This window comes from Saimiri boliviensis, chromosome 17 (assembly GCF_048565385.1).
Source record: "Saimiri boliviensis isolate mSaiBol1 chromosome 17, mSaiBol1.pri, whole genome shotgun sequence".
Lineage (NCBI taxonomy): Eukaryota > Metazoa > Chordata > Mammalia > Primates > Cebidae > Saimiri > Saimiri boliviensis.
Genome location: NC_133465.1, coordinates 41,142,084 through 41,154,587, shown reverse-complemented (window position 1 = coordinate 41,154,587; position 12,504 = coordinate 41,142,084). Strand labels below are relative to the sequence as shown.

The window sequence follows — 12,504 nt, the reverse complement described above, 5'->3', positions numbered from 1 at the left end:
GCAAACCACGCAGCTCCGTCGGTCTGGACTCCTCCGACGCCAACCACAAGTCCTTCCCCAAGGACTCTGGAGATGAATTCTCTGTCCCCTTGGAGAAATCTGGCCCCTGACCCAGGAAGGCCCCTAACCAGCTTGGATTCAGTGACAACACAGCCAGTGTTTACTTGGAACAAAGCGCCAGGGGAAAATGCATGCTGAATCAGAGCTGGCCAGCCCCCGCAGCAGCCGGGTGGGAACACTAGGACATGCCCACACGTCTTCAAGGGAAAACAGCCAAGGGCTGTTAGAGAGGCCTGGGGAAGAGGCCTGGGTAGGGGAGAGCAGGGAGCAGACAATCACTTCCTGAAGGAAGATCCAAGTCCAGGTAGGCTTTCTGGAGGAGGTGGCATTTGGGCTGAGCTTTCAAGGACGGGGAAGGATGTGTTCGGTTTCTGGGAGGGGTTTGGGGGAGAAACTGGGTGGAAAAAAACTGCCTGGGCAGCGGCAAGGAGGGCAAGGAGGGAAGCTGAAAGAGTGAGACGGGGGCTGGAGAACATGGCGGGGGAAGGGGTCAGGTGGGGGACTGGTTATGGAGGACCCTGAAGGTCTCTCCGAGACGGGACTTCATTCAGGTGGCAGTAGAGAGCCACTAAAGATTAGGGAACAAGAGAGTGGTATGCCCCAACACAGCAATGAGGAGACTAAGCCTTGCTGAATATGATTATGACAGTCCTGACTAGCCAGGCTGCACGGGGGGCCGATGGCAGTGGGTGAAGGGAGAGGACACCCGTGGCAGGCACAGCCTCCAGCCTCCACGCACTCTCAGCCCGCGTGGAGAGGCGGGCCTCCTCTGTGAAGCAGACCCAGGCAGTGCTCAGCGGGCAGTGCAGGAGTAGAAATGGGAGGCAAACTGGGAGTGGAGGGAATGGCATCTCCAGTCCCAGCGCCACGGTCAGGAGTGGTCGGCCCCTGGGCATCCTCTGGGATCTGTCACCAGCCCCACCTTCTCTGGCCTGGCTGGCCCTGCAGTAGGGCCCAGTGGACAGCAGAGAAGTCTAGTGAGCAAGGCATCCTGGGGAAACTGAGGCTGGACTCCTGCAGCCCACCCATGGGAGTGAGCCGTGTCTGACAGCAGCAGGACCCTGCACTCCTTGGCACTCCGCCCGCCTCCGTGTGAAATGCAGAGAAGGAACTGTGGGCCCCTTTTCTCTACCAGGAATGACAGCTGGCATTTACTTGCCATTACCATATGCCAGACACTGAGCAGCCGGTTTCATCCTCATGGCCTGTGTAATGAGGCGGGTACCGTTATCCAACTCCTCCCTCTCCTCCCTTTTGAGAGAGGCCCAGAGAAGTTCCATTTCTCGTCTAAGGTCACACAGGACAATCTATTAAGTGGCACACTGACTAACATGACACAATACTGCCCCTACAGGCAGAGGCGGGCTAGAGCAGAGCATCCTGCTGGCTTTGAAAAGCGTTCCCAGCCCAGCGCCATCAGCCATTACAGATATTAGTGTCCACCAAAGTATGGGGGCGGGGGGCGGGGGGCGGGGGTGGGAGGCCAAGTAAAACAGAACTCGGCCTGGCTATTCCTCTTCACCCAGGCCTGGCCCCCTGGGCTGGGCTGAGTCAGGCCAGGCGAAGCCACTCGCCCTGAGAGGTCCTCCATCCGGACCAGTGGAGCAGGGCTCCCCAGGCCCGAGGTGAGTGCCACCTGTGCCGGCTGTGGCGCTGCGTGGTTCGGATCCTGACTCAGCCCCTCATGTCCTGTGTGATCTGGACTTCCTGCCCTCTGGGCCCCTGCTGCCTCCTCTGAGAGGGTGTAAGTGGGCCGGCTGACCACGGAGGCCCTTCCTTCCAGCCGGCCCCGGCGGGATGCACAATCAGCTCATTCTTTAGTGAATGCACTGGGGGGCCAGCGAGCGCATATGAAGACATTTAGAAGCGGCTGCTCTTGGGAAACCCCATATGGAATTTGGCGTGGAATCCAGGGGGACCGCTGCTGACTGCGTGACGCCTCTGGGTCTCCGTGCTTGTGCGTGCTTGGTCACCTGTGCATGATGCCCTCCTGATGACAGATGACAGAAGACACTGGCCTTGTCCAGGACCCTCCATCCTCTAGAACAGCCCCCTCTCTGCTCAGTCTAGCGGGGTCCATGGTGCTCCCACCCCCTTCTGACCTTACCCACCAACAATCCCAGAGCCCCGGGGCCATGATGAATGCTGATAACAGGCCCTGGTGTTCTTGGCCCGGGCTGGGACCACCCACCTCCAGACTCCTTGTCTTGTTCCCATCTGCAGGAAGGAACAGTTTGGTGTCATAGAAGGAACTTGGGGCCCAGATTGGGTCTTGAGAGCCCTTCAGACTCTGCCTGGTGAGTCAAGTGCTAGGGACCTCACTTCTCCATTGGAAGACGTGGGGTGCGGGTGGAGTTTGTTCCTATGACATTGTAGGGATGTGGATAGCATTGCCAGGTTTTATTTTGTTTTGTTTTTCTTTTTAGAGCCAGGGTGGTGCTCTGTCACCCAGGCTGGAGTGTAGTGGTGTGATCTCAGCTCACTGCAACTTTGAACTACGAGGCTCAAGTGATCCTCCCACCTCAACCTCCAGAGTAACTGGACTGCAGGTACATGTCACCACACCCGGCTTAATTGCTTTTCTTTTGTTTGCAGAGACGGGGTCTCCCTATGTGGCCCAGGCTTGTCTCAAACTCCTGGGCTCAAGTGATCCTTCTACCTCAGCCTCTCGAAGTGCTGGGGTTATAGGCATGAGCCACTCTGCCTGGCCTGGTTGCCAGTTTTAACAAAGAAAAATACAGAACATCTAGTTAAATGTGAATTTCAGAGAAAACAGTAAATTTTACCATAAGTATGCCTCAAATATTGCACGGGGTCAGGTGTGGTGGCTCAAGCCTGTAATCCCAACACTTTGGGAGGCCGAGGCGGGCATATCACTTGAGGCCAGGAGTTGGAGACCAGCCGGGCCAAGGTGAAATCCCATCTTTTCTAAAAATACAAAAAAATTAGCCAGGTGTGGTGGCACACGCCTGTAATCCCAGCTACTCAGGAGGCTGAGGCATGAGAACTGCTTGAGCCTGGGAGGTGGAGGGTGCAGTGAGATCGCGCCACTGCACTCCAGCCTCGGTTCTCAAAAAAAACGATATATATTGCACGGGACATCATTATGCTAAAAGAAAATGATTCCTGTTGATCTGAAGTTTGGATTTACTTAGGCCTTCTGTCTTTTCCCCGGCCACCCTATATCTGGCTCAGGTGGATGCCAGAACCCCGGAGAGCAGCCACACCAGCCTCCTCCCCTCCTCCTGCTCCTCTTCAGGGCACTGGTGCCTGCCCAGTTCCCTCACTCCCACCCCTGCTGGCCCCCCACATCTGCCCTGAGAGTTCCCCACGTCCTTCTCAGCACCCTCATTTGGATACCCCCAGGGTATCCTCCTCTTATAAGCTCAGCCATTTTCCCATTTCCCTCTCCCATAAGGGCCACAGCTCTGCAGGGCTCCGGGCCTGGGCAGGATAGCAGGGAGTGTGGGGTAGAGACCCCAGGCCTTGCCGGTGGTGCCGTGGGGACAAGAAGACCCCCAGAAGCTCACCTGGCAACGACTCAAGAAGCGGAGGCTCCAGGACTCTCAGGACTAGGTCCCCCTGCCAAGGTCCACCTGCAGGGGAGGAGGGGGAGGGCGGCCCCTTTCCTTCTCCAAGCTCACAATCACTTCAAACACAGAGGGGCCGGACCCCGGTTCCCGAGACTGGAAGATTATCTTCTTAAGGGCCATCAAGGGCTAGGAGATCATGGGAAACAGGGACAGGGAAAGGGGGAGAGAGCAGGAAACGGCGTAAGAAACAGCCCGAGAGACCGAGGGTGCGGGACCAAACCACGGACAAGGGAGAAGGGACCGGAGAAACCGAGAAAAACCGACGCCTCCGCCGAGGCGGACAGAGGTGAACAGAGACGAGAAGCAGACGGGAGAACAGAGGGAGAGGCAGGGAACGCGAGAGAAACGGGGTGCAGACAGATGGGGAGAAACCGGGACAGAAAAACAGGCTGGGAGGAACGAGGAGAGACACGGAGGGGTTAAATAGAAGGCAGAGAGCGTGACTGGGAGAGAGGAGGGAGAAGGGTGAGAGGCTGAGCAAGGGGAGATTTCTCAGGGGTCGGGACAGATTGGCGACACAGTAGGGGGCGCCCAAGGACCAGACGCGGAGCCTCTCAGGGTTCCCCCTTCGCCGGAACAGGGAACAGAGCCCCAAGCGCCATCGCCCACTCGCCCCCTTCCCGGGGTCCTGGCTGCACCCCTCCTGCACCGCCCTGGCCCAGCGCCCCCCGCCCACCAGCTCCGGCCACGCCCCTCCCGGCTCCCGGGCACCCGCGCTGGGCGACGCTGCCATCTGCCGGCCGCTCCCGGAAGCACCGCGCCTGCAGTGCAGAGGCGCGGAGGCGGCCGCGGGGGGCTCGTAATCCGGCCGCTCCGCACTGGGGTGGCCTCCGCACTGGGGTGGCCTCCGCTAGGTCTTTCCAGGAATGCGGATGGGCCTCCGCACCCCGGCCAGCCTGGCTGAGGACCAGCCCCAGCTGCGGACCCCGGGGCGAGTCTAAACCCCGGGGCCTTGATTTCCTGTTTTATCAAAGGGAGGAAATACACCGACACCTCCCCTTAGGATTTCAAGAGTGGAGGGCACGCGAGGGTACCCAAGCTGTGCTCCTGGTCTTTATTCCTCGACCGGAAATCTCAGGTCACTCTGAAATCAGCCAGGCTGCCCCCTCTCTCCCTTTCTGGCCAAAACCCAACGGGGTGATATCCCCCTACCATAACGCCGCAAAGTCTATCCTAGAACGTTCGCCTTCCGCCTCCCTCCACCTCTGCCCCCATGTGACTTCTCACCAGACCCAGAAGTCCAGATGAGAAGGAACTTCCTTGTCCGTCCCCCCACCTCTGCCAGGCCCTGTATCCCTCCCCGGAGTCTGGGACACTTAGGAGTGGAGGAGTTGCGGTTAGGAAGGCCCAGCTCAGCAGTGTTGAGTTGACCCCACCTCTTGTTAAATTTAGGTTATTTTATTTATTTATTTAGAGATGAAGTCTCTCTAACGCCCAGGCTGGAGGGTATTGGCACAACGTCGGCTCACTGCAACCTCCTGGGTTCAAGCGATTCTCCTGTCTCAGGCTCCGGAGTAGCTGGGATGACAGACGCCCGCCACCACGCCCGGCTAATTTTTGTATTTTTAGTGGAGACGGGGTTTCACCATGTAGGCCAGGCTGGTCTCGAACTCCTAATTTCAAGTGATCCGCCCTCCTCCGCCTGCCAAAGTGGTGGGATTACAGTCGTGAGTCACCGCGCCCGGGACTTCTTTTTTAAAAAATCTGTTAATCTTTTCCGCCTCCCAATTCCCAAAACCCAACCGAGACCTCCGCGCCTCGCTTCCTCCTCCCAGGCCCTCCCTGCCCGGTGTCCGCCCCTCCCGGTGCAGCTCCGCCCCCATCCCGAGGCGGGGCCCCGAAGGTGGAGGGAAGTGGGAGAGGTCGCAGCCCCACCTCCTCTACAGGAAAGCTCAGTGGCCCCCATGCCAGGATGTCCCAAGCTTGGGTCCCCGGCCTCGCGCCCACCTTGCTGCTCAGCTTGCTGGCTGGCCCCCAAAAGGTGAGACTTGGGAGGTAAGGTTGTTGAACTTTCCGGTCAGGAGCCTGCTTTGGGAGCCTGGTCGCTACCTTCCCCTTGTCAGGATTTCCTCCTGACCACACGAAATTAGCAACTTCCTTTCTCTTTGCTGTGGAGGTGGAGGTGGGGGCAGCAGAGGAGGCCCTGGGAGAGCCTGGGTTCTCCCACCTCTGAGGGGGGTCCTGTGGTGGGAATTGGCCGCCGCCTACCACCTGTCTGACACCTAGCACCTCACTGTGGATAGGGACTTTGGACTCCGTATTAGTCTCAGCTCATGCTTCCAGCTCCTTCCGCCCTTGAGGTCTGGACACCTGCGCCAGCACAGAGCCCCAGCTCTCTTCCTCCAGTCCTGGGTGACCCTGGGGATGTCCCCACCCTCTTTGGGGCTGTTTCTCTACTTGTTCCCTAGGGGAGAGGAGGCTCCGTCATCCCCTTCTAGGAGTGAGTAACCCCAGTCTGTGGTGGGATTTGACCTGGCTGCCTGACCAAGGCTGGGGTGACCTCTGAAATCTGTGGTTTGGCGAGGGAGGTGTAGGGTTTGAGCGCCTCTTCGGTCCTTCTGTTCCTCCCAGGTAAACGCTACAGGTGATGGCGGAAGGCAATCCAGTCCTGGTATGGGTGATTGTCCTAGGAACAGAGATGGGTCTAGAAAACGCATTTGTGACTTATTTCCATTTAAGAAGCAGACGGAAGTCAGGACCTGCTCCCAGAACAGCCTAGATAGCTGAGCTTTCAGAGTGGCTCTGCCAAAGCCCTTCCGTGGACCCCAGTTGGTGAGCACCGTGCTCCTTCTGAATCACCGGGTGGTCAGTGTGTGTCCATGCTGGGCTGGGCACCCTCCGCTTTACCCCTCCTACCCACCCCCGGGGCGAGGTGCTGTTAATGCCCTCAATTCTGGAGTTAAGTAAGCTGAGAATTACTCACTCCTAGCCAAGACCACCCTGCTGCTCCATAAAACTCAGCCTCTGAACCACCCCAGACAAGACTACCCCATGGTTAAAATGTGAGGAGGCAGTCTGGGAGAAGAGCTCCTCCCCCTCCCAAACCGGACCTTGAGACTAATTTACTAAACTTGTTACTTATCCATCACTTCTTAGTTGGGGTCCGAGAGGGATGGGGGACAGAGTGAGGTCTGAGGGGGAAGGGGTGCTGCTGAGTGCCTGGATCGACCCCCTTGATTTGTCTCCAAGTTCTCTCTCTCTCTCTCTCTCTTTCTCTCTCTCTCTCTCTCTATATATATATATATGTGTGTATATATATACATATATATGTATATTATATATGTGTGCATGTGTATATATATACATATATACATTTATATAATTTAAATATATTTAAATTGTATATGTGTGTGTATATATGGAGAGATTTAAATTATATACTTATGTGTATGTATATATATATACACGTGTGTATGTGTATAGACATATATATATATATATATATATATATATATATATATAGTTTAAAGAATAAAGATGGAGCCTCACTATATTGGCCAGGTTGGTCTTAAACTCTAGCCTCAAGCAATCTGCCCACCTCAGCTTCCCATCATGCTTAGGATTACAGGCATGAACCAGTGAGCCCAGAGCCTGTCTCCAATTCTGTAGTCATTCTTATGTGCTGTGTGATTTGGATTCACAGACTCACCCTCTCCGGGCCCACCTGCAGGGGTTCATTCCTGTTCCTGTCCCCACAAGGGTACAAAGCCTATGAGAAGATACTCAGCCTGTAACTGAACATGGAAAAGGGGAATCACCCCAACTATTATTGGCTATCACTGGTATTCTTATCTTTACTGTTGTGACTTGCAATTGAAATGTTATTCCCAGCACTTTGGGAGGCCAAGGCAGGCAGATCGTGAGGTGAGGAGATCGAGACCATCCTGGCCAACACAGTGAAATCCCTCCAGTGCTGGGTGACCCTGGGGTTGTCCCTACCCTCTTTGGGGCTGTTTCTCTGCTTGTTCCCTAGGGGAGAGGAGGCTCCCTCATCATCTTCTAGGAGTGAGTAATCGCAGCCTGGGACTACATGGTGGCATGCACCTGTAGTCCCAGCTACTCAGAAGGCTGAAGCAGGAGAATCGCTTGAACCCGGGAAACGGAGGTTGCAGTGAGCCGAGATCGCACCACTGCCCTCCAGCCTGGGAGACAGAGAGAGACTCCGTCTCAAAACAAAAACAAAAACAACAAAACAACAAGCAAAGGATAAAGATAACAGTGGTTCTGCCAAAGCGGGCTTCCTGTTTTTTAGCCTTGGTTGTTTGTCCCAGGAGGCTAGGGTGAGGTGACAGATACCTTCCCCCACCACCCATTTCCTATGTTCCAGCACCTACATCCCTTCCCTACAGTCTGGGAGCAGGCCAAGATGAAATGAAGCCAGGTAATTGATGAATGCTTGTTCATTCATACTGGACTATTGGGTTTTCAACAGTGATGCAACAAAAATCCCTGCCCTCGTGGAGTTTGCCTTTTACGCAACTGATAGACAATTAAGATAAAGTATGTTAGTTGTTCATAAGAGATGTGGAAAAAAATTAAGCACACTGAAGGGAAGGAGAGTGGTTATCATTTTAAATAATGCAGTCAGAGTGGGAGGGGGCGGAGCCAGCCCTGCAGCCATCTAGAAGAGTGTTCCAAGTCAGTGTAGCCTTGACATATAATTGTTATCAATGGAGTGAAATTCTGTAAGATGCCCTGGATGCCCAGCAGACCTAGTACAGAAGAGGGAGGTTTGGGAGGCGGGGTCCTGGCAGCTTTGCAGAGCATGGAATCCCCTAGGCAGGGATCTGAAGGATGAATAGAGGCTCAAACAGGTGTAAAACACCCAGGTATGTTCAGGAAACTTTCAGCGGGTGTGTGTGAGAGGAAGAGAAAGGGGAGGGAGTGGCAGCTGCTCGCTGTACCCCAGGGAGCCACCGAAGTGGGCTTCCAGCAAGGTTCTTTGGTGATGAGATTTACATTATAGGAAGAGTCCTTCTGCCCACAGTGTCTTCAGTGACTGAGGGTGGCATAAGAAAAGTCGCCAGTGCCCTGGGCCATGGATGTCTCGGCAGAAGGCAGGTTGGAAGGGTGGTCAGAAAGGATGGGCTTATAAATGTGTGGTGAGGGAGTGGTTGGGAGGGGAGAATGATCAGATGTGGTGAGAGAGGAAGGGGAGCTGGGGCCAGCCAGGGGTCAGCTGGGCTCCAAGCACTGACCTGGGAACATGGTGGTGAGGTGAGGAGTGGCTTACAGGAAGAGGCTGAGTCTTCTGGGGACCTGCTGGCTGTGAGGTACCTGGGCAGCACCTGAGCAGAGACCCCACCCCAGCTTCCCCAGTTTATGACCCCTGACCTCTCTCTTCTTCCACAGGTTGTAGCCAGATGTGGTCTCTTCCTGTAAGTCTGGAACTTTGGCCGTAACTGCCAATCTGGGGATGGGGGAGGAGCAACCCAAATCACACACTGCATGTCTTGGGGGTCTGGGGGGCCAGAAACCCCATCCATCCTCACCCACTCCCAATCCAGCGAGAAACAGTCCCCCCACTTTCCCAGCCAAAGAGGGAGACCCCACCCTCTCCCTGCACCAACGAACTCAGGACTTCCACACTTGGGGGCAGGTCTGAAGCCTGACCCGTCCTTTCTACTGCAGGGCCAGATCGTCTCCCCTCTGAGGGTCCCCTGGGTTGGAGGCAGGGGGCTAACCCTAATATAGATATCCCAGAAGCCTGAGCACAAGGGGTGGGGCTGGGGTAAGGGTCACTGGGCAGAAAAGCGTTTCCATTAGGTCGGCACCGGGTGTTCTGAAAGCACCTGTTCCCTGATCCCTCATGCTCCACGGGTGCCAGCGATGCCTCAAGGCCTGCCTCCCCGCACCTCCTTAGAGTGGCCACTGCAATGCCCCATCCCCACACCTGCCTGCTGAGGTCAAAGGATACTCCCTCCACCCGTGTTACAGAGGAGGGACGTGGGGCCCAGTAGGGAGCTGTACTGGGCACGAACGCGCAGGCCTTTCCCCAGAGTCCTGCTGAGCTCAGAGGGGCCCGGACGCCCTACCCCACTAAGGGGCAGCTTATGCCATGAGCATATGGTGTATTTTGGGGAGGCTAGGATCCTTCTGCCTTTCCACTCTGGTGCCAACAGCTTCTCCTTCCCCTTTCTGTGCCCTCCAACCAGCACCTGCCCCAAAGGATTCAAATGCTGTGGCGACAGCTGCTGCCAGGAGAATGACATCTTCCCTGGCCCTGTGAGGTGAGCCCAGGGCTGGCTCCTCTGGACATAGTCCTTGGAGGGGCCTGGTCCACACAGGGCCAGGCTGGGCACCTGCTGAGGGAGCGGTGTGGGTGGTAGGAGCAGGGAGGTGTGGCAGGTGGCCTGGGGACTCAGGGTGTTCTTGGTGGTCCTCACCCCAGGATCTTCATCATCACCTTCCTGGTCGTCGTGTCCCTCTTTTGCATCTGTGGCCTGGCTAAGTGTTTCTGTCGCAACTGCAAAGAGCCGGAGCCAGACACCCCAGTGGATTGCCGGGGGCCCCTGGAACTGCCTTCCATCATCCCCCCAGAGAGGGTCAGAGCACCCCTCTCTGCATCCCCACCCCCCTACAGTGAGGTGGGTGTCTCATCCCCATCCCTACCTTGCTTCTGGCTGGCTGTGCAGCAGGACAGTGGAGGGCCCTACGACCCTGGGGGACACTCTGCACCCAGCATTGGGCCACCTCTTTCCCTGGTAACCATGCCTCAGCTGGCAAGGAGGAGTAGTGGCCAGGGCCAGGGCCCAGGAGACTGAACTCCCTCTTTTCCCTGCAGGTGATTCTGAAGCCCACCTTGGGCCCAACTCCCACAGAGCCACCCCCTCCCTACAGCCCCTACAGCTTTAGGCCTGAAGAATATACCAGGGACCAGAGGGGCATTGACAACCCAGCCTTCTGAGTCATCTCCTGCCTGGAATCCTGCCATCAGCAGCCTTCTCCCCAGTGGACCCTGGATCAAGCCAGAGACTGCTGGCACCCCAGGAGTGCCCCTGCCCGACCTGCCACGTCTCCGTTCATTCTCGGATTTAACTTACTGCTTTTTCTGCTTCTGTTTCCACCCCAGCTGCCTCTCTTGTCCTAAGGGTTAGGCTGGAGTGACAGTATCGGCCCACCCCCCAACCCAAGAAAGAGGCTGCCAGGAGGAGAATGCCAGCCATTGGAGGTGCCCAACAGGAGAATGGGCTACTCTGAGGGGTAGTAAGAGCCCCATTTCTGGAGGCATGCAAATCTTGACTGGACAGCCAGCTCTGAGATTTTATCAGGGCACTTCTCTACCTGTGGGAGATTGAACTGGATGAGCTCTGAACCAGCTTCCAGGACTACCTGAATAGAGAACTCATTGTACCCACCCCAACACATGATAAACACATGTCCTCACTGAACGTCATTGATCTCGGCTGAGAGCCTGCCTCTGGTTGTGTGGGGAGGTGCATGGAGAGGTGAGCCCAGGCACTGCTGGAGGGTGTGGCAATGGGGTTGCTGTGCCGAAATCCTACCACTGATGAGTCCTCCAGGTCTGGAAGGACAGCCCATCCATGGGCCGCCCCTGGGGAAAGGCTCTTTCTAGATGCCTTAGCTGTCCGTTTTTTGATGTCTCTGTGTGCCAAAGAGCCTGGAAGTGAGGTAGGCATGTCCCTTGTGTGGGTTTCCCAATCCCTTCTGCCCAAGGCTTTCCTGGGAGACATGGAGCCCAGCTCTCTGGCTGTCTTCCATGACTTGGTGAGAAGTTGACTGCGAGGGGTTAGATCCAGGAAGCAACCCTGGAAACCACCTGCTGGGAGAAGGTGGGGGTAGGGAGGAGCTCAGGAGAGAGCAGTGGGTGGGGCTGGGCATCTGTGGAGTGGGGCTTTAGGAGACCTTGAACGGCCCCACCCTGGAATCTATAGGGAGGGGAGGAGATGGCAGATTCCACCCTTCTGTACCAGCCCTGCCTGTGGGAGTTAACCTCCAGGGGAAAGAATGTTCGCCCCAGCACCATGGGAGAGTCTTCACTGGGGTTCAACCCATGGGGGCCTGATGTGGTCATGCAGAGTGGGGCGAGACAGTGCTGGTGCCTTGGGACTCAGACGGGGCTGGGCGCCTCCACCCTTATTTTTGCCTTTGCACTGTGCCCCCACAGCCCACTCAATGCTAGTCTTCTTCTCCAGGCAGAGGATTCCGAGTCAATGCTGACCAAATCTCCCAGAACGATTGAACTGGCCCTGGTGTGCCAACAGGGGTGCCTCATTCAGTGCTCTCCCGATAATGCCCATCGTCGGGGCATCAGGATGCAGGCAGGTGGCAGAGCTAGGGATAGCATGATGGCACAGGTAGCCCCAGATGCCGGGAAAAGGGACCGTCTGTCCAGGTGTGGGTTCTCTGGAGATACGGCGCCAGAAGGAGTGCAGCATTTGCTGACAAGATAGTGCCCGGGTTAGTGACAAGATAGTGGCCATAAGAGAATGAGCCCAGGTGTAAGTGAAAGTTTCCCTTCAGTTTCAGGGCTTGGTCAGGGGTGGCAGAAAACATGGGTTTTTGCGTAGATGTGTCTGGTTCCAATTAGAGAAGTCCCAGAGCTGATACTGCCCTCACCATGATAGCGGGAGGATGTTGAGCAATGGGCTTGGGAGACCTGGGGGGGAAGTTACCCTCGGCCTGGACGTTGCCTTCCTTTCATCACAGGGCCTGTAACTCCTCCTGTGGAGTAGCAGAGTAGCCCAAGGGAAAGTGGCAGTCCTGAAACCTAGTTTTGCTGTGACCTGGTAACAGAAATGGAGACTTCTGTGGCTTTTCTGGTCATCCTTGCTGGGAGTGGAAATGCTATCAGCTTTCAGAGGGCCATCTGGCACCATGCAGTCATGCC

The 12,504-nt window shown here is 56.2% G+C and overlaps 1 protein-coding gene across 8 annotated transcripts; it reads left to right on the top strand.

The window, feature by feature from the left end:
* The first annotated feature begins 266 nt into the window (after nt 1-266).
* Nucleotides 267-11,044, top strand: TMEM92 (transmembrane protein 92). 8 transcript variants are annotated; one of them, XM_074388620.1, is made up of 10 exons: nt 267-364; nt 1,196-1,277; nt 2,284-2,357; nt 2,487-2,609; nt 5,068-5,320; nt 5,540-5,634; nt 9,006-9,031; nt 9,809-9,883; nt 10,045-10,240; nt 10,438-11,044. In XM_074388620.1, exons 6-10 carry the CDS (start codon nt 5,566-5,568, stop codon nt 10,558-10,560), a joined length of 489 nt encoding a protein of 162 aa, XP_074244721.1. In that variant the 5' UTR covers nt 267-364; nt 1,196-1,277; nt 2,284-2,357; nt 2,487-2,609; nt 5,068-5,320; nt 5,540-5,565; the 3' UTR covers nt 10,561-11,044. The 8 variants fall into 8 exon arrangements, with proteins under 8 accessions (XP_074244721.1, XP_003931316.2, XP_074244727.1 ...); XM_074388625.1 differs by lacking the exons at nt 267-364; nt 1,196-1,277; nt 2,284-2,357; nt 2,487-2,609; nt 5,068-5,320 and adding an exon at nt 6,333-6,425 and having other exon boundaries at nt 5,555-5,634; nt 7,297-9,031; XM_074388622.1 differs by lacking the exons at nt 267-364; nt 1,196-1,277; nt 2,284-2,357; nt 2,487-2,609; nt 5,068-5,320 and adding an exon at nt 6,225-6,425 and having other exon boundaries at nt 5,562-5,634; nt 7,297-9,031.
* The last annotated feature ends 1,460 nt before the right edge of the window (nt 11,045-12,504 follow it).

Bases quoted from the DNA above. Each gene is read 5' to 3' on its own strand.
- TMEM92 (XM_074388620.1), top strand. From the start codon at position 5,566: ATGTCCCAAGCTTGGGTCCCCGGCCTCGCGCCCACCTTGCTGCTCAGC. The intron at 5,635-9,005 runs GTGAGACTTGGG...CTTCTTCCACAG, and splicing joins TGCTGGCTGGCCCCCAAAAG to GTTGTAGCCAGATGTGGTCT. The intron at 10,241-10,437 runs GTGGGTGTCTCA...TTTTCCCTGCAG, and splicing joins CCCCACCCCCCTACAGTGAG to GTGATTCTGAAGCCCACCTT.